General features: G+C 49.8%; 1 protein-coding gene across 1 annotated transcript; it reads left to right on the top strand.

Moving 5' to 3' along the window:
- Window positions 1-1,351: 1,351 nt before the first annotated feature.
- SESN2 (sestrin 2) lies at window positions 1,352-19,340 on the top strand. The gene is made up of 10 exons (XM_007170518.2): window positions 1,352-1,786; window positions 8,881-8,946; window positions 10,811-11,008; window positions 11,395-11,577; window positions 11,689-11,901; window positions 12,486-12,636; window positions 12,935-13,053; window positions 13,410-13,600; window positions 16,539-16,683; window positions 17,463-19,340. The coding sequence occupies exons 1-10, from the start codon at window positions 1,724-1,726 to the stop codon at window positions 17,547-17,549; spliced, it is 1,416 nt and encodes a 471-aa protein (XP_007170580.2). The 5' UTR covers window positions 1,352-1,723; the 3' UTR covers window positions 17,550-19,340.
- Window positions 19,341-20,452: the final 1,112 nt, after the last annotated feature.

Consider the following 20,452-nt stretch of genomic DNA (forward strand, 5'->3'; position numbering starts at 1 on the left):
GGGGGGTGATTCCGAGGGGAGTTCAATTCAAAGGAAGATTTAGTCAACAAGAACATGTTATTGGCAGGACATTGTGCTAGGTGGCATAGGGCAGAAGACAAAGATGTTAAGATGTGGACCCTGTCCTCAAGAAACTTATAATCAAAAGGGTCCGATAAGACATGTACACAGAAAAATACAACCCAAGGTAGACTGTGATAAGTGTTATAATAGAACCCCAGCCCAAGTGTCTGAGCTCATAAGAGGGTGAGATTAATTTACTTCTCCCAAGAGACTGGAGTTAGATGACCAAGTCAGAGGGTCGTCTTTGGAATACTAAGCCTAGACCCAGCAAGTCTCAGAGGGGATGTCGGAGGTCATCCAGTCCACTTTCGCTCCTGTCGGGATTCTCTGTCCCAAGTAAACAGTAACTTTAAAACTGAAACAAAAAGTGGAGCTCTGAAGAAAAACTGTGAAGAGGCTGTGGGAAGGGAAAAGAAGAAGACGAATTCAGCTTTGAGGTGCTGAGGTGCTGGTAGAAGCGACTTACTTCCAAATGGAGAGTTGAAGGCCAGGAAATGGATGAGATCAGGGAGGGAGAGTGTGCCTGGAGAGAGGAAAGATGAAAACAGTAACTAGGGGAACACCCACGTTCCAGGAGGTGGGAGGAGAAAGAGGAGTCAGAGAAGGAGTGGCCAGAGAGAGGTGAGAAAAAAAAAAACAGTACAATACCTTGTCACAAAGTTTTTAGAAGAGGGGGATGGAAGACAGGGTGGGAGGCCCCAAGGGAGCAGAAGAGGGGAAACTGCAGCAACAGGGACTGAGGTTAGACCTGAGGTTGCCATGGACATTTCAATGAATGAAGGCTTTTCCAGAGACTCCACAAATAAGCTGGATTCCCTGGGTCTGGTACATTTTAAGATGGAGCCTTCCCGGAGGCCAGAGGAACCGGGCTGTGTGCTCTGATCTCCAAAGATCTGGCGGTCAGCTCTGTAATTAGCACTACCTCTCCTAACCCGAACCAGTCCCTCCAGGAACTGAAAAGCTGAAGAACATACTTGGGAGGGATTTCACACCCGGCTCTCTGGCCCAGCCCGGTGAAGTCCCGTTTCATCATGCAGCTTTAATGACTCTCCGGAATGTCACTCTCGTCTGGTATTGCCAACAATCTGACTAAAACCCTCTTGCAAAAGTTTGCAGCATTCGTCCGGGGCGGACTACAGCTCCCAGAGTTCCCGGGCGCTTCCCGGTGCCGATTGGCTGAGCCGTAGGCTCCTGAGGGAGGTGTCGCCCCGCCTCCCCAGGAAACAGGCACCTGATTGGCTGCGGCGCGGGGCTTTTGTGTCCCCGCCCTTCCCCAGGGACCGCGGCGGGCAGAGCGGAGCTGCTGGTGTCAGAGCCCGGAGAGCGCTGGCAGTTCCGCGGTGGGGATGCTGAGGAGCGCTGGGTTTGCGAGCAGCCCTGGCCACTGCGGACTTCCGAGGCGCTCCGGGCCGTGAAAACCCCTGCGCCGCGAGGCTCCCGAGGCCATTCACCATCCAGAAGCCAGACGAGCGGAGAGTCCAGCGCAGCGGCGGCCGTTCCCGGATCCTGGGCTTTCGGAGTGTTCTGGAACCCCGAGAGACACCCCGGGGCTCTAGAACCTCCCAGCGGCCCGCAGTCCCGGCTTCCTGCGCGCGTCGGTCCGAAAGCCCCTCGGGTGCACGGGCGGTCGGCGAGCCGCGGCTGGGTCCTGGCGCACACCATGATCGTTGCGGACCCCGAGTGCCGCGCCGAGCTGAAGGGCTACCTGCCCGGGGCCGGAGAGGTAAGCAACGGCCGAGCGACGCCACTCTTCCCTTGAACCCAGAGCCGCGTCCGAGCTTCGGGCTGTCGCGAGCTGAGTCTGTGAGCCAACCCCCACCCGGCTCGGGGAGGGGGAGTGGAGCGCGCAAGCCGGAGTGGGGTTGCATCAACTGGCAGCCTCGGCTCCCTCCGCCTCCTCCCCCTACCCCCGGGGCCGTAGAGCCCTCCAAGGCTCCTTTGGACTCCTGGCCAACGAGAGGGGAGCCTTCTCGACGTTATCTTGGGTTTGGGCCCTAGTCGAGGGAGTCTTCAAGTCCAGGCAAATCCCGGCGCAGCGGCCCGACCACTCCTCCTCCCCGCCCCCTTCCGCAGATCCCTTCCTCTAGGCTGGGGCTAGAGGAACTGTTTCTAGGTAGGATATGTACCCGCTGCAGTGCCCCCGCTCGGGGATTGGAGCACTTGGGGCTGGCCAACGGAGGTCGACCTCGTCTCCCACCCCCACCTGCACCCCCGATTTGGATTGGGGGCGTGGGCGCTTCGGGGCCTTGGCGGGCTGCCGGGTACGCCGCGGCCAGTGCTCGGGGGAGAGGGGGAAAACCCTGGCCGCGACACCAGAAGCCAAGCGCCGATTTGGCTGTGCCCTACTAAGTGGTCTGACGTCCCAGAAGTTTGTTTTGGAGGGACTCTCTTTGCAGTGAGGCTGGGAATACGGCTGGACCCAATCTGACACCCCCTCCCCCATTACCACCGCCACGGACAATGGCCATCTTATTTATCACGCACCTACTGGATGCCAGGCTCCGGCTTTGCCTTTTCGCTGAGTCCTCAGGATTAAACTAGCAAAATATGAGCTATACCATTAATAGTAGCCCCAATTTACGGGATGAGAAAATTGAGGCCCAGGAGGGGCTATAGAGAGGCTTCCTTCACTAACCCAGCAGAATAGCTCATTCTTTGGCTCGGGTGTCTCTAGGATTTCTAAGTGTGCTTGACACAACGGAGAGTTTTGCTTGTTTCTTGAGTTTACAGGCATGGAGCCTGGCGCAAGTGTTTTTACTGGGGTTGGGAGTCAGACAAGTGCTAGTCCTGAACTGTGACCCTGGGAAAAACAGCTGCACTTCTCTGAGCAGCATGGTTTCCGGGGGTCCCCGGTTTTCTGTTAGCTTGTCACCTTTCCCTATCATGGTTTAGGAGCCCCAAGTGGAGGGACGAAAACTGCTCCTGCCACTTCTCAGTTGCGTGACTTTGACCAAGCTACATTATTCTGTTTCCTTCTTTATGAAAAAATGGAAATAATTTTATTTATTGGAGCACCTGGGCACTAGAGCAGGCGTGCTCCGGGTTCATGTTGCAGCCTTCCCACTTACTTTCTGTGTGACCTTGGCCAAGTGATCACTTCTATGATCAGCAACTTCCTCCTGTGGAGATTTGGTCATATTTCCAAAGGACTGTTGGGAGAATTAACTGAGAATACATGCAAAGGCCAACGCACAGTGCCTAGAGCATAGCAACTATGTCCTGTATCAAACACGCTAGCTATTTTTAGATTGTGGCCACAACACATATTTCCCTTTCCCCAGGGTGTCTCACAAGGGGGTGTCCGAGCCCACCCCTCCTGCCTGAGGTGAGAATTGGTCCATCCCTCTTTGGGACAGTGTCTGGGAAGTTATCTGGGGAGAAGAGTGTGCCCCAGGTGGACTGGGAAGGCTCTGAGGGTGTGGCCTTTAGATGGAAGCCAGCTGTCAACAGCAGGCGGGGGTGGGGGGAAGCTGGAGATGTCTGACCCCTTTCTACATATTCTCTCTCAAGAAAAGAGGACCTTGGGAGAATGTCTGTTTTAAGCAGAATCTTTAGAAGACAGTAGGGTGCTGAACTTACAGAGCCGGGTGCCCAAGGCCCAAGGGAAGTTGGACAAGTATGAACAAGGAATGTACAGTCCCCTCAACTCCCATCACTTCGCCACACACGCTTTCACCGGGTCAAGGCCTTCACACGCTTCGCTCTAGTACTGGTGGTATGTTCTCAGAGCCCTCTTGGGCTCTAGAATCGCTTCCTGAAACATCACTGCCTCAGGGAAGTCTTTCCTTCCCCACCAGATAATTCCCCTCTGCATACCTGCTTCCTGTTGCCCTTCTCCATTGCAGGAGCTGTTATCCCAATTACAGTATAACAGTTGTGTAATCAGGAATTTCTTGTCTGTCTCCTTTGCTAGACTAGAAACACTTTGTAGGTCCCATCCCCAGCACTGTTCTTAGTACCTAATAGGTGCTCGTAACTATTTGCCCCTTGTTGGCTTAGCTGACCCTTGTGAACTGTGCAAGCTTTGAAGTCAGATCTGAGCTCCAAAAGAAGCTCAGTGAGCTGTCTCTGAAGAAGGGATAAGAAGGCGTATTTCCCTCCAGATGGTTGTGAGAAATCGGCCAGATCATGGTGGGTATATGAGTTTATATGCACCACTCACACACCCCTCCCTGCAAGGCTGGAGATCGGAGGCTGCTTGGGCTCTGTCTCCCTCTCAGGTGTAAACCCAGGCAAGTATCTTGAGTTCAGCAGCCCACGGGGAGGGGAGTCTCTGCCCCTTCCCAGCTGGCAGAGTGACTTCAAAAGTCTCCATTAGCTGAGTCCTGGAGGTTGCAGGCTCTGGATAGGATACCAAGAATAAAGGCTGGGGCTACTCCAAGAGGCTGATCTGGGTGGTGGACAGAACCCTTGCAAGCCAGACTGAGCTGAATTCAAATCTCAGGTTGGCCTCTTGTCAGCTGGTGCTTAACCTTTGGAACCTTAATCTTTCCTTGTGTGCAGAAGAGACCCCCACCCCACCCCCAAACTGATGAAGATTAGATGCAACCAGTGTGCTAGTGAAAGGTAATATGAAAGCTGATATGAAACGTAACTTTTAGTGAGCCAGACACTGAGCTCTGAGGTATTATCCTCTCTTTACAACTTGCCTGAAGCCCTCTTAGTTGAGTGGCCACCCAGACGGCTGTCTGACCTCAGTGTTCCTGCTGCCCTGTGTGGTCCCCTCAGTTGGAACTCATTGGTTTTCCCTCTGCCCCATCCTAGCTGTGTTGCCTTGGGTAGATCACCCACCCCCTCTGGTTTTCCTTTCTTTATCCACATAGTCAGGGCGGGGATCTTGCCTTTATCAGATGTGCTGAACCTGCACTGTCCAATATGGTAACCCTTAGCCACATGTGGCTATTGAAATTTAGGTAAATTAGATTTTTTAAAATTAAAAATTCAGTTTTTTGTTGAACTAGTCACACTTCAAATGCTCAGCCACTGTGGCTAGGGGCTACCATATTTATTGGACAGCGCAGATAAAGAATATTTCATAATAGCAGAAAGTTTTATTGGACTCACTGTGCTAAACTCTGGGGTAACAACAGAGAACTAGATCCAGTGTGTGCTTTCAAGGTAAGAAACAAGGCAGGATGACAAGGGCTGTGATTGGGGCAGTGGATCCCCTGGGAATGTAGACAGGGAGAAGGAGCTTCTCATTCCTGGTGAACCCCAGAGGCAAAGCCTTGGGGCTTCTGAAACCTTGAGAAGTTTAGAGAACAGGAAGTTTCTGCAGTTGAGGAAACCTGATTTGTATCCTAACTCTGCTACCTCCTTCCTGGTTGAGTGACCGGAAGTGACTTGACCTCTCTGAACCTTATTCCCCATCTGTAAAATGGGAGCTCTGGTAGTAGAACTCCCTTAAAGTGCACATGAAATAAATGCTTCGCCAATGGTAATCAGCGTTGTTACCCATCATTATTATTATTGACTTCCTACCCCGGGAAGTAGGGGAGGGCTGATTTGGAGGTGTCATCTCTTGGTGGTGGGCCCCTGCCCTGTCTGCTTCCTCTCAAGTTTTGGGTGTCTAGGTTGGGGAAGCATTCAGGGTACTGGAGCTCTGGATTAGAATCTACTTGGTCTTGCCTTCAGGGCTTTGCACTTTCTGTTACCTCTGACTGGAATGCTGGTTCCCTAGATCTTTATAGGCCCTTTACAGGCCCATCAACTCATTTAGATATTTGATATTTAGATATCAACTTAAAGGTTGTCTCCTCAGTGGGTTTCCCTGTCTACTAGGACTGAAATATTGCACACACTCCCCCACCCCATCTATATAATCTATGATTTGAAATCCTATTCATCATTTGTTTGATTGTCTTTCTCCCTTAGATCGTAAATTCTGGGAAAGCTAAGATTTTGTCCTTTCACTCCTGTACTCTTGCTGCCTGCAATGTAGTCATCAAAAATATTTGTTGAGTGAACAGATTAATTCTGGTTCCACCTGGAAAGCACTTAACAGAGTGCCTTATAATTGAGAAAGTGATCAATAAAGGGTGTGAAACAATGGCCCTCCCTCCCTGGCAAATTATGCTGGGCCCCACCCAATTAAATTAGAATTGCTGGGCCTTGGCATTGGTATTTTTTTAAAAGCTTCTCAAAGGGATTCTAAATGTGCAGCTTGGGTTGAGAGGCCCTTGTTTGAAATAACAATGAGGTTAATGATCTCTGGCTTGTTAAGTGCTTGCTGTGACAGAGGTACTGAGCTAAGGCCTATACAGGCAGTACCTTATTACATCCTCATGACTACCCAGTGACAGTAGGTACTATTACCCTGTAATTTGGTGAGGAAACTGAGGCTCACATAGCTAGCAGATAATAGGTGGTGAAGTTGTCATTTGAGCCCAGGCAGTTTGTGTCAAGAGCCCCTATCTTTTTTTTTTTTTTTTTTAATATTTTATTTATTTATTTATTTATGGCTGTGTTGGGTCTTCGTTTCTGTGCTAGGGCTTTCTCCAGTTGCGGCAAGTGGGGGCCATTCTTCATCGCGGTGCGCGGGCCTCTCACTATCGCGGCCTCTCTTGTTGCTGAGCACAGGCTCCGGACGCGCAGGCTCAGTAATTGTGGCTCACGGGCCCGGTTGCTCCGCGGCACGTGGGATCTTACCAGACCAGGGCGCGAACCCGCGTCTCCTGCATTGGCAGGCAGACTCTCAACCACTGCGCCACCAGGGAAGCCCAAGAGCCCCTATCTTTTGACAGTATTCTATCGTCACAATCATCATCATCATCTTCATCAGGGCTGATAATGTTGGTAGATCCAGACCTATCATTTAAAGACCCACAGGCATCAGTTTCTTCCCTTGACAGCTCCTGGGGCAGATTTTAGAGTGGGAAGGGATTCCCAAAGCTTTTCGCTGTCCCTCGCTAGTACCCTGGTGGGCCCTCCCTGTCCCACCCCCCCCAACTCCCCCAGTTCCTTCCTGCCCTTCCCCACCACACCTGGCTGTGGTTTTCTATCTGTCCTTAGGTCCCCTGAGGGGGAGGCCCAGTTTGTGGAGTCAGCAATCCTTATCTCCCAGACAGAGCTGTTAGGTTTTTTTTCTCTTTGGTGAGGGAGGAGGGAAGGTGAAACAGGAGTGCTTGGGGACTGTGGTGGTTTCTATGCTGGACTTGGACCAGGCTGGCCTGGTAGATCCCAGAACTATGGGCTGAAAGGGGCCTAAGCAGTCAGCCCAGCTACCTTCTTTGTCCAAGATTAAGGCCCAGAGAGTCTAGGTTACTTTCTCAGAGTCACACAGCAAGTTAGTGGCAGCAGAATTGGTACACATGCCTGGGACTTTTGTACCCTTGTTCTTTCCTTTGTGGTCTTTCAGAGCCCCAGAGCTCTGCCTCCCTCAGGGGTTTTTTGGCTATGTGAAAAGGAAGGTTCAATTATAATCTTTAGTCCCTGGACACTTGAGGATTAGCAGTAAGTCTACATTTGAATGAGGAGGGGAGAGTTAGAAGGACACCATCTCTGTCCAGTGAGGGTATGACTCTGGTTTGGATAAACTGTTTCTAAGGCCAGTGCTGAGAGCCCCCTCCCAGGTATCAAAACAAATGGATAAATAAAACTGGTGGTTTCCATAGAGGCTCCAATATACCCACGTCAGAATAGCCGCTACCATCAGCGTTTTACCGCCCTGCCCTCCATGCCTCTCTGCTTTCTCTGTTTTCTTCATTCACAGACTAGTGTGAATTACCTGGCTCTGTTCTCCGCAGAATGTGATCTGGTAGTAGGGAGACCTATATCAGACAATTAGAAGGCAACGTTTTCAGAAGCAAAATCATTGGGAATTGGGGGGTCACAGATGAGGATCAGAAGAAAGGTTCTTAGACCCTGGAAGACAGTTAGCTCTGCAAAAGGTGTGACCAGTGGGAGCACGGTGGGCCTGAGCCACTAATGGTCTGGAAGGCTACAGGAGGCGGAGGCAGGGTTTTAAGCCAGTGATGAGATTTGCACTTGAGAAAGTGCACTCTGGCTACAGAAAGTTTGCCCTCTTTAGAAACCACCAGGGTCATGTACTCACTAGATCTGCTCCTGGTCCCAGAGGTGGAGTTGGGGGAGGATGTTTTATTTATTCCTTCGTTCTGTTAACTTGGTAGAGGATGGATAGGAGAGGACAGGGCTGTGGAGGCAGGGAGACCATTGGTGAGGCTATGGGTGGTAGTCCACACAAGAGATGGTGGTAGTCTGTCTATAAGGTGGTGATGGCGGGAGGGATGAAGAAATGACCATTTGAGAGAGGCTGAAGCTGCATCGTAGGAATCTACGGGACTTGGTAACCTGGCTTCAGGATACGAACAAGAGGGGTTCTTCTATAGGTTCTCCAGGGCTGCCAAGAAGGTGGCCTCCTGGAAATGTGCAACACAGTGGCTGTATATTTCCCTTGGGGCTATATAGTGGGCTCCTGTGTCCCTTCCCAGTTCCTGAAGAACTCAGCCTGTGGGGTAAGCTCTCTTGGTCGCTTTACCCTTTCTTCACCCACCAAACTGGTATATATCTCCACCTGACTGCTTCATGCAAGGTGGGCCAGAAAGGTGATTTTAAAAGCTCAGTGTGGGGGACTTCCCTGGTGGTCCAGTGGTGAAGACTCTGTGCCCCCAATGCAGGGGGCCGGGGTTCGATCCCTGGTCGAGGAGCTAAGATCCTGCATTTCGCATGGTGCAGCCTAAAAAAAAAAAAAAAAAAACTTAGTGTGACCCCCTCGGATAGGAGGAGAAAACTGGAGAGAGAACTGTCTTCTTAGTCCTCGCTTTTACCTCCATCTAACCATGATGTGTTTCCTTCTAGGAGCAGAGGGAGAGCCGGGCTCGGCGAGGCCCTCGAGGGCCCAGCGCCTTCATTCCAGTGGAGGAGGTAAGCTTGGAAGGGGTTAGGAATTGTTGTTGGTCCCTGGGAAGAAAGGACATGGGGCACTGAGTGTGTGGGGGGCTTTGCTGGTCTCTTGAAATTGCAGGTTTGAAACTACCCCTTCAGGTTCTTGACCCATTTAATCCACAAAACAGCTCTGTGAGGCAGGCATATCAACCCCATCTTGCTGGGAAGAAACAGGCTCAAAGAGATAAAGTGATAATAACACAGCTAGGTAATGACCAAACTTGTGATTCCCAGAACAAGACTTGTATTTCCTTAAGAAGATAGAACTATGCATGTTTATCTTTTCATCCTTGACTGTGCGTGTATTAAAGTTTTTTTCGACTTCAAAAGTAATATGTGTTCATTATTTTTAAATTTCCAATGTTTCAGAAAGCTTTAGTCTCTTACAGTCCCACTCCCACAGAGATAATCACTGTTAACCATTTGCCACTGTTTTCCAGACTTTTTTTCATACAGAGCCAAGGTCATAGTTTATAACACGGTTTTGTTGTTGTTATTTATTTGGGTTTTTGGTGGGGTTTTTTTTGGTTGTTATGTTTTATTTTTTCACTTAATGCAACAGAGACACCTTTCATCCACTGAGTCAGGTCATCCATTCACTTATTTAACAGATATCTATTGAATGATTAATGTGTGTCAGGCACTGTTCTAGGTGCTGGGGTACAGCAGAGAGCAAGACAGACAAAAATCCTTGCCATCATGGAACTGACACTCCAGTGTGTGCCTGGTGGTGGGGGAAACTTCAAAACACATGAACAGACAAATTAAAAAATAATAGTTTCCTTCTTTTTCTTTGGCCTTCAGTGAACAAAGACAAATGTTTCCTTGTCCTCCTTGCTCTCCTAAATGTGTAGGCCAAGCAGTTAATGAACTGTTAACAAACGTCTAAACCCTTCAGTTCCTTCCACCCTTTGTAAGTGGAAAGCACACAACCACCCGCTGATTATTTATGTCGGTAGCCCAGAATTTTAAGCTCAAATATTGTTCTTATCTTTTATTTTTTCGTTTATAAATAACCACTCCTCTTCTGTAATAAAGGAAAGAAATAGGCTTTGGGGTTGATCGGGAATTGAATCCTGGTTTTATCATTTACCAGATCTGTAACTTTGAGCACAGAATGAAATCTCTCTGGGTCTTGATTCCCTCATGTGTCAGTGGGGGAAAATAATAGTATTCACCTCACAGGGTAACTGGGAAGAATCAGTGAGATAATGCAGGCAGGGAACGCTCCAAACTCAGACCTGGCGTGGAGAAATCACTCAGGAAATGTGAACTATCTTGCATCCACCTCCAGTGACTGCATGGATTTGCACTATTAGAATAGAAGCTCTGTGGGGAATTCCCTGGCAGTCCAGCGGTTAGGATCCTGCACTTTCATTGCCGAGGGCCTGGGTTCAATCCCTGGTTGGGGAACTGAGAGCCCGCAAGGCACCCAGCATAGCCAAAAAAAGAAAAAGAAAAAAGAATAGAAGCTCTACGAAAGCAGGAGAAGCTGTACTTTAATCTCTGTGCCTGAGGCTTCCTATCTAAAATTGGAGAAAGCAGGTCTCTAATTTCGTAGTTGTGAGGATTAAATGAGTTAATATATGTAAAGTGTTTGAACAGTGCTTGGCACTTAGCGAGCATTATATAAGTATTGACCATTATTATATAAAGTGTCTAATAAGTATTTGTTTAATCATTTAATGAAATATCTTTTCCTCCCCTGTTCTCCTTTTTTTGGACATGGTGGTTGTCTTCAGTTCCTTGCTATTAAAATCCCAATGAATGCAATGAATATGTTGGTCTCTTTGGTGGGGAGGGCAGGAGGGGAAGCCATCCTTTCCTCACCTTTGCTTGGCAGGTCCTTCGGGAGGGAGCCGAGAGCCTTGAGCAACACCTGGGGCTGGAGGCGCTGATGTCCTCCGGGCGGGTGGACAACCTGGCAGTGGTGATGGGCCTGCACCCCGACTACTTTACCAGCTTTTGGCGCCTCCACTACCTGCTGCTGCACACGGACGGGCCCTTGGCCAATTCCTGGCGCCACTACATCGCCATCATGGTGAGCCTGTCTGAGCCTGACTTTTGTAGGGGTGGACACATTGGGGGATTCGGTCCTCAGATCTCTTTGCTGGGGGCTTGATTCCACAAACAAGGAGGAGAGGCAGCATAGAGCAAAGCCCTGGCTTTATCTGACCATTTATCGAATTTTAGATTTTGAAGAGAGGCATATTTAATGCCTGCTTTGCCGATTGGGAAACTGAGGCACAAAGGAGTCAGGTGACCTGCCCAAAGGAGGTCAACAAACCAGTGGCAAAGCTGGGGTTAGAACCTAAGTTTCCTGCCTCTCAGGCAACAGTGAGGCTTGTGATGTTCCCTCCATGGGGTACCCACCCGAGCAGGGCACAGAAAGAAGAGGGTGATCTGGGCTCTGTCCACCACCTCCAGGCCGCCGCCCGCCACCAGTGTTCCTACCTGGTGGGCTCCCACATGGCTGAGTTTCTGCAGACTGGCGGTGACCCTGAGTGGCTGCTTGGCCTCCACCGTGCCCCTGAGAAGCTGCGCAAGCTCAGCGAGATCAACAAGCTGCTGGCACATCGGCCGTGGCTCATCACCAAGGAGCACATCCAGGTGCAGTGGGCAGAGAGGCGGGTCCCCGAGGGAGCACGGGGGCCGGGCGGGGGCATGGCAGGCAGCCCAGGGCAGGCACTGAGCAGGTCTGGCCTCTCCTTTTCTCTCCAGGCCTTGCTGAAGACAGGCGAGCACAGCTGGTCCCTGGCCGAGCTCATCCAGGCCCTGGTCCTGCTCACCCACTGCCACTCGCTAGCCTCCTTCGTGTTCGGCTGCGGCATCCTCCCTGAGGGGGACCCCGAGGGCAGCCCCGCCCCCCAGGCCCCTTCGCCCCCCAGTGAGCAGAGCACACCCCCCAGCAGGGACCCACTGAACCACTCTGGGGTAAGTCACGGGCCTCAGTCTTGGTGGGAGAGGAAGCTGGCATGGCCCCTGGTCCTTGGGTAGAAGACAGCGCCTCCCTATCTGAAGCTGCTTCCCTATTGCACACTGAGAGGCTTTAGAAAAGTTATTTGATTTTGAAACCCAGTTTCCTCGTCTGGGAAACGAGGATAAAGACTCGCACTTCATAAAGGGTTGTGAGGATGAGATGAAATAACCACGTGACTGGCCTCAGCATGGAGCCCCGTGGGCTTAAAGTCACTGACTTTTAGAACTTTAAAAATACAACGTTTGCCTCTCATTCTATAACGTGGCCTTATTTGTTTGTATTTTAAAAATACAGATACCTTAAAAAGCCCTTTCCTGTGAGGGAAGTTGATGCTCAGAGAAGCCGTGTCTATTCTCTAGCTCTTAAACATCACTTTGGGAAGCACAGGCCATGTGAGCTGTCCAGTGCAGTGGCTGGCACAGAGGGGGCGCGGGGCTTTTACGATCGTTCAGGAAGGCCCGGCATGTGGGAAAGACGTGTGGGGTTTCTGGGGCCCAGGGAGGAAGAGTAGATGGTCACCACCAGGTCTCTCCCGCAGGGCTTTGAGGCCGCCCGCGACGTGGAAGCTTTGATGGAGCGCATGAGGCAGCTGCAGGAGAGCCTGCTGCGGGATGAGGGGGCCTCCCAGGAGGAGATGGAGAGCCGCTTCGAGCTGGAGAAGTCAGAGAGCCTGCTGGTGACCCCCTCAGGTACAGGGTCACAGGCATCCAGGTTCAGGGGCCGCCCCCTCCTTACATCATCTCTGCTGGGAAGCCGGTACCTCCATGCCCTGCACCTCTGCATCCGCCTCCCAGCCACCACAGGCCTGACTTACCTCCTCCCCCAGGCCTGGCTCCTGCCGAAGTCTTGGTCCCACTCGATGTGGTGAGGGGCTTTCTCTGGCCCCCTACTCTGCGTTCCCCAGCCCTCTAATGGTGATTAATCAGGAGTGGAGGCCACTGTGCCCCATGCCTCGGCCTCACCATGACCTCTTTCTGACGTCCTCAGCGGACATCCTGGAGCCCTCTCCAAACTCAGACATGCTGTGCTTTGTGGAAGACCCCACTTTCGGATACGAGGACTTCACCCGGCGGGGGACTCAGGCGCCCCCCACCTTCCGCGCCCAGGTAGGCTCTCCCCACTGGTCTTAGTATTGCTTTACAAGCAAGCAGGGGTGGGTGGTTTGTGTAGTCAGAGATTTGGGCACCTTCTCTCCCTCAGGATTCCACGAGGGAGGTGGGAGACCCTGGATGTGCAGGGACCCACCTGTGCCCTAAGCTCAGGGAATCCTGATCACAAGGAGGAAGTCATCACCAAGCGGCATCCTCCTCCGCTTCTCAGGTCCAGACCAAGCGGCGGGTTAGATCTGTGGGGTGGAGAGACACATTATGGAGAGCCGAGGTGTGCTCCAGAGGATGGCATCTCTCCGGCTAGCCTTGGGCCCCGGACATCCTCCTCACTGACCCCTTCCCGCGTTCCTCAGGATTATACCTGGGAGGACCATGGCTATTCACTGATCCAGCGGCTCTACCCCGAGGGTGGGCAGCTGCTGGATGAGAAGTTCCAGGCAGCCTATAGCCTCACCTACAACACCATCGCCATGCACAGTGGAGTAGATACCTCCATGCTCCGCAGGGCCATCTGGAATTACATCCACTGCGTCTTTGGCATCCGGTGAGTGCAAGACCAGGGCATGAGTGTATTGCAAGCCCTCAATCTGAGCTCACAATTGTTTCCTTTTTCTGTGTGTTTTTCTTTCCCTTTCTTCCTGCCTATATTGTTTTTCAAAGCAAATGTATTTCTTTGCTGATTATAAAAGATAATAGCCATGCTCATCTTTTGAAACTCTTTAATCCGACCCCCAGAGATAACTAGGGAGATTTTATATATATGTATGTGTGTGTGTATGTGTGTGTGTGTGTATATATATATTGAGAGAGAGAGTTATATTTGTATTTTCATTCCAAGTAGCATTTCTTCTCATAACATAAAACAACAGAAATGCCAACAGGAGGGGATTTTAAATAATGACATATCCATTCAGTGAAATATTATGCAGCTATTAAAAATTATAATAATGGTTTATTTATATTGCCATGGGAAGATGGTCAAACTGTATTGAAAGAAAAGAAAACTGGCTACCAACCAGAATCTTCTTTTTGCTCCTTTTTTTTTTTTTCAACTAAAAGTGTGTACATGCATGGAAAATGTGTGGAAGGCTGTACCCTAAAATGCTACTTGATAATGGTTGTCTCTGTATAGTATATGATGAATTACATTTTCATTCTGTTACCTAGGTATTTTCTGATTTTTTTGAGTAGGTTTTTTTTTTTAATTGATGGGATCATACTTGATATATTCTACAACTTGCTTTTTTTACCTAATAATCTATTGTGAACCACCTTCCTTGTTGGTGTGAATAGATCTTTCATGCTTTTTAGCCACTGCATAGTGTTGTTATGGATGAAGTGTAATTATCCAACCATTTCCCTGTTGTTGGATATTTAGGTGGTTTGCAGTTTTTCACTATTACAAATACCATGTGCAACGACTAGTTTTATACCTAAGTCCTTTTTTTTTTTTAAATTAATTTATTTAATTTATTTTGGCTGCGTTGGGTCTTTGTTGCTGCACGTGGGCTTTCTCTAGTTGCGGCGAGTGGTGGCTATTCTTCATTGCGATGTGCTGGCTTCTCATTGTGGTGGCTTCTCTTGTTGCGGAGCACGGGCTCAGTAGTTGCGGCATGTGGGCTAAGTAGTTGGGGCTCGCGGGCTCTAGAGCTCAGGCTCAGTAGTTGTGGCGCACGGGCTTAGTTGCTCCGCGGCATGTGGGATTTTCCCGGACCAGGGCTCGAAACCGTGTCCCCTGCATTGGCAGGCGGATTCTTAACCACTGCGCCACCAGGGAAGCCCTATACCTAAGTCCTTGTAGGCAAACCCTAGATGTGAAATTACTTGTCAAAAATATACACAGAATAATTTTTTTATTTTTAAAAACCTCACTCTGATAATGTTGTGGGAAATTTAAAGAATTAAAGAAAGAAACAATTTCCCAAAATTCTACTACTCCACAGCCACATCTACATTCTGAGATGTTTTCCTCCATTGCTTTTTTTCTTTCTTATGTAGTTGCTTCTGTATAGTTGAAATTATAATTGTTGTTTCGTTTTTTAAAATATATGCTTGATGTTTGTAAAGAGCCAGATTTTTAGTAAATTTAGGAAACAGATAACAAAAAGAAGAAAATAAAAATCATCCATAATCCCACCTGCTCTTATTATTGTCAAATATTTCTTTCCTGTCTTTTTTCCATGCACAAATGACCAAAACATATATAATTTTACAAAAATAAGACTTTCTTGTCTACTGTATTTATTTTGCTCAGTTTAATCAAATGAGAGCATATTTTAGAGAACACATGATTTTTTTTTCTTGCTTTTCTAGTTTAGCTATTTATTCCAAGCATCAAAAAAAAAAAAAAAAATCCCCAAAGTTTTAAAAAGGTACATGCTCCTTGTAGAAAAATGTGCATTTCTGTGCGTTACTAGCTGTAAATCATATTTCACTGAGTGGGTTGAGCTGTGCTTAACTGGCCAGCCTCCTTCTGGCCAACCTCCTTGGCAGGTTTCTAAGCCAGGGAAGGCCAAGGATGGACGGGCATCTTAGGGTGTGTGTGGCACAGGCTAGTTCCTGCCCAGCTGCCAGGTCCAGGCTCCTCCGCTCTCCAACATGGCCCTCACTCCTAAACCTTTGTCTACCAAATCTGTCCTCTAGTCTAAAACTGGTCTTCTGGGACTTCCCTGGTGGTCCAGTAGTTAAAACTGTGCTTCCACTGCAGGGGGCACGGGTTTGATCCCTGGTCGGGGAACTAAGGGCCCACGTGCCGCGAGGCGTGGCCAAAAAAAAAAAAATTTTTTTTTTAATTTAAAAGAAAAACCAGTCTTCCTCATCCACACTGATCTGTGATGACTCACTGGCTCACTGGACTAGGGAGTGACAAAGTGGCTTCTAGACTTGTCACCAACTTGCTCTTTGACTTTGAACAAGCTAATTGCCTTCCCCAGGCCTTAGTTTGCCCATCTGTAAAATGACTACCGGCTCCTTTTTTCTTTCCCTCTTCCTTCTCCAGGGTAAATATTTGCATTGATCTCCTGCCCCATCTCCCATGCATGGCCTCAGCTGTAAAGTAGTGACTATGACCTTGGAGTCAGGCAGAGCTGAATTTGAATCCCATTCCCAGATGTATGCCCTAGGGCAGGTGACGTCCCTTCTCTGAACCTCAGTTTCATCTATAAAGTTGAGGCTGATGAAATACAATAAACTGTATACAATAGTTTTGTATACAGTAGTGTACAGTAGTTTTGAGGATGCCGTGAATACATGATCACATGGTCAGTACAGCATGCTCACCCTCTGTGCATTCCCCTACGAGTCCAGTGGCCTGTGATATATGACATCAGCTGTTTTTCTAAGAGGAACAAAGTTTCTGGTTGCTTCCTCCCTTCTGCCTTTTCTTGCCACTCTCTGTTCCTCCTTCTGCAGGGTGGGGCTGGGGAGAGGAGGTACTTGTGGGAGCAGAGGGTAAGTGATGCTCCTGGGGCCTTTCCATCCAGATACGATGACTATGACTACGGGGAGGTGAACCAGCTCCTGGAGCGGAACCTCAAGGTCTATATCAAGACAGTGGCCTGCTATCCAGAGAAGACCACCCGAAGAATGTACAACCACTTCTGGAGGCACTTCCGCCACTCAGAGAAGGTACGGCTCTTGGGGGAGGAGCAGGACGGAAGCAGACAGCCTGGCCCATGGAGGAGGCAAGGGGTCGGGACCCAGTGAGGTGCCCCAGACTAAGTCTGTTCTGCCAGATGGGGCACCTGGGTGTATTGTCCTGGGTTCATGTCCTACTCCACTGTGTGGTTTCAGACTCCATTTACTCACCTGTAAAATAGGAGTGTGCTTCACAGGGTCCTCAGTGGCAGCCAGAAGGACCTGGGTTCAAATCATAACCCTATTACTTGGTAGTCATGTGACCTTGGGCAGGTCATTTTGCCCCTCTGAGCTTGTTTTCTTTACAATAGGAATAAAAACTGCCTGCCTTTCAAGGTTGCTGGGAGGATAAAATAAGAAAATGAATGTAAACCTCTGATCCCAAATAGATGTCAGGGGTAGCTATTGTTTTTAGTTTCGGAGGATGAAGAGATGAGCCGTGATAGGGATAAATGTGCTTGAAATCCTAACACAGTCCTTGCACCAAGTTGCTTAGAGCCTTAGGAAAGGTCAAGGCATCTCTGTAGGAAAGGGAAGGATGAGGGACTTCCCTGACAGTCAGGTGGTTAAGACTCTGCGCTCCCAATGCAGGGGGCACAGGTTCAATCCCTGGTCAGGGAACTAAGATCCTGCATGCCACACAGCATGGTCAAAAAAAAAAAAAAAAAGAGTGGGGAAGGATGAGTGGTCAGGGATAGTGGCAGTCTGGGAGGGAAGGGGATGGCGAGGAGTGACATCAGTTGCCAACAAGCCCTTGTTCTGTGCCCCAGGTCCACGTGAACTTGCTGCTTCTGGAGGCCCGCATGCAAGCCGCCCTGCTCTATGCCCTCCGCGCCATCACCCGCTACATGACCTGACTCATGTGCAGGACCTGGGCCTGGAGCAGCTGACCCTGGGGGCATCCTTCTCCCTGCAAGGACTTCTCTGTCTGGAGGCAGACCCTAAGCCTGCCTGTCCCACGCCCACCCACCCTATTCTGGTGGTGGGCCTGTGTGTGATGTGCAGCCCCCGAGCCACACCCTCCTTCTCACTGGAATGGACAGGATCATTGCACTGACTCTGGGATCTCAGCTCTGCCCCTGGGAGCTGGAAGAGGACTAGCAAATCTCCAGGTGCCAAGGCCCTTCTTCCTGCCCCTACCCTCAGAGGCCAAGGGCACAGGAAGGAAAATGAGCTGAGCTCAGACTTGTGTGCCAGCAGGCGGGGGCCCGGGCAGCACAAGTACTTTGGCCTTCCTGGCCTGGGAAGTCCCTGGCTGGCCCCCAAGGGAGAGGGGCAAACACCTCCAGGGACTGACACTCCAAGCGGCTTTGCCTTTCTTCCTGCTTCCTCATTCTCAGACTTCATTACCTCCCACCTGCCATTCATCCATCAATGTGAAAGTCAAGGTCACAGCTGGTTTGTGCATCCGGCTCCCCAAAAGCCTGTTCCGTTAGGCAGCCTGCAGGCCTTTTGTTCCCTGGTTGCCCCAGTCCTAGTTCAGTTCCTTTGACCCCCTTTGTTTGCCGTTTTACCCTTTTCTCCCACACCTAGTGGTATGAGGCCCCAGGAGAGAGACCAAGCACATCAAACAAGCAGATTATCTCTAGAGAGTTTGGACTCTCTGTTGGTCACTTTGCCTTTAGAAGAGGAGGGAGTATTATATTATACATTCTCTGTATTTTGGGGGTTTTTTTGCTTTTTTTTTTTTTGTTTTTTGTATTTTGGTTTTTTATGGGTGAGGTTCTTCAGGGCCTCAACCCTAGAGCCATAGTCAGTGTCTGAGAGAAGGACAGGGAAAAGTCTGTCCTCCCCAGAGCTGCACCTGCCCTGCAGAAGCTGGCACCCCACTTTGCTATCTCCCATGGCTCTGCCACAAACATTTGCCAAAAAAGCAAGCCTTTCTAGGTGGTTTAAGTGGCACATGGCTCAAGGGGAGAGGCAGGAGACCCCAGGGTTCTTGTGTGGGCCCTGGCACTGGCCAGGTGACCTCCATTTCCACAGTTGCAGACTGAGGGGTAGTTTCTGAGATATTTGAGCCTTCACTCAGATTCTGAGGCCAGCAGCCAACTGCAATCCTTGCAGGATCTCGAGGGCTTCTGGGGAGCCCCCCCCCCCTCTTGTAGTCAGTCTCTCCGGGCTACCTGCCAAGGACCTCCCCACCCCCATCCCAATTTCTGTCCCTTCTCCTCAATTTTAGGTGGGTTGCTTGGAGGCAGAAGCAGCCGAGGACTGATCCCAGGCACTTTCTGTAGCAAACAAGCTGTGAATTATGACTTCCCTTGCCCTTCTTCCGGCAGTAAGTGCCTCCCCTCTGACCAGTTGGGAGGTGACTGAAGAAAGGCAAGGGCCAAGCTGCTGCTGCTTCTGACCCTCCTCTCTGGGGTGGGGCAGGAGAGGAGCCTGGTCATTGTGCCACATTTCATACCCGTGCAGGCATGGGCAAGCGACTGGCACCCCCTTCAGGCCTCCAAGCCCTCCCTGCAATGAAGCTGGGCAGGAGAGAAGAGGCCCCGGCATTGGGGTTTGGATTCCAGAGGGGACAAGATGACTGTACACGTCCCCGGGTGGGTGGGGAGGAGTATTCAGTGTTCAAGTGCAGAAATCTTTGCCTTTGCTACCAGTTCTGTATGATGAGAAATAAAAGTTCACTGAGGTTTTGTTTTGTACTTCTTGTTAATGGGCTGTTTTTCCATTTCCTAAGGGTCATGGTTCACCTCTTGGCATAAGCAGGGAGCTGTGATTGCATCATGGACCTGACCTGCCAGCCCTTACCCTGCTAAGCACTTGTGCCCACGACCGCAGGGTTGGGAGTGGTTGGCACTAAAAGTCTACTTTTGTCCCTTGGGTGTCCAGCCCTGCCACTCATCTGTGGCTGGCCTGGCATTGTGGAATAATAATGGCTATCTTATTTTTCTCACTGTGCCTGGCCCCGGGCTGGGTACTTGGAGTCATTTCTCTGAATCCGCAGCAAAATCCTGTAAGGGAATTGAGACTCAGAGGTCAAGTAACATTGCTGAGGCCGCGTCAGTGGTCAGTGGTGGAACCAGGATTGCAACTGGTGTCAACTTGACCCTGAGACCTTGGCCTGCGGCAGAGGGAGGATGTTTGAGAATTTCTGGGGGACCCTTTGTTTCTCCTGCCTCATCACATTGCTCTTACTTGCTTCTCATCCTTCCCTCCCCGGCACCAAGGAGACAGATCCAGGCATAAGGAGTTAGATGTGACTCCAAGTTGTGCCAATGCCATTTAGTAGCTGTGTGACCTTGGTCAAGCTTCTTAGCTTCTCTGGGCACTAAGAACTCTAGCAAGCTTATCAGAAAAACCACATCATGACTAAGAGCTAAGACCGCTCCTGCTGGCTTCCCACTTCCTCTAAGTACTGCCATCATAAAATGAAAACTGGGTCTCCTCCAGGAAGCCTCCCCTGATTGACTCTCCTATACCCTTTCCCTTCTTCATTTTTGCAGTGTTCCTATACACTCATTCTTCCTTCTGGAGTCATTTGATCAGGTATGAGAGAAAGTAAGTCAGACTTGGAGTACAAAACTTAGATTCTGGTCCTGACTTAGTCATTTATTATCCCTGGGAGGGGGAGGGTTGATTAATTTCACTGTGCCTCAAGTTTGCCAAAAAAAAAAAAACGAGGGCAAAACATTTTCTTTTCCAGGTAGCATCATTGAGTGACTGTTGCCAGATGTTTTCAAAAGTAATCTCTCCATCTTCACAGCAACCCTGTGAGGAAAGAGTGGTGGTCCCATTTTACAGATGTGGAAAAGGA

The sequence above is a fragment of the Balaenoptera acutorostrata genome, chromosome 1, assembly GCF_949987535.1.
Source record: "Balaenoptera acutorostrata chromosome 1, mBalAcu1.1, whole genome shotgun sequence".
In the NCBI taxonomy this organism is placed as follows: Eukaryota; Metazoa; Chordata; class Mammalia; order Artiodactyla; family Balaenopteridae; genus Balaenoptera; species Balaenoptera acutorostrata.

Excerpts from the sequence above, each read along its gene's own strand:
- SESN2 (XM_007170518.2), top strand. The coding sequence starts at position 1,724 with ATGATCGTTGCGGACCCCGAGTGCCGCGCCGAGCTGAAGGGCTACCTG. Across the intron at positions 11,578-11,688 it reads TCACCAAGGAGCACATCCAG|GCCTTGCTGAAGACAGGCGA; the intron begins GTGCAGTGGGCA and ends TTTTCTCTCCAG. Across the intron at positions 11,902-12,485 it reads ACCCACTGAACCACTCTGGG|GGCTTTGAGGCCGCCCGCGA; the intron begins GTAAGTCACGGG and ends TCTCTCCCGCAG.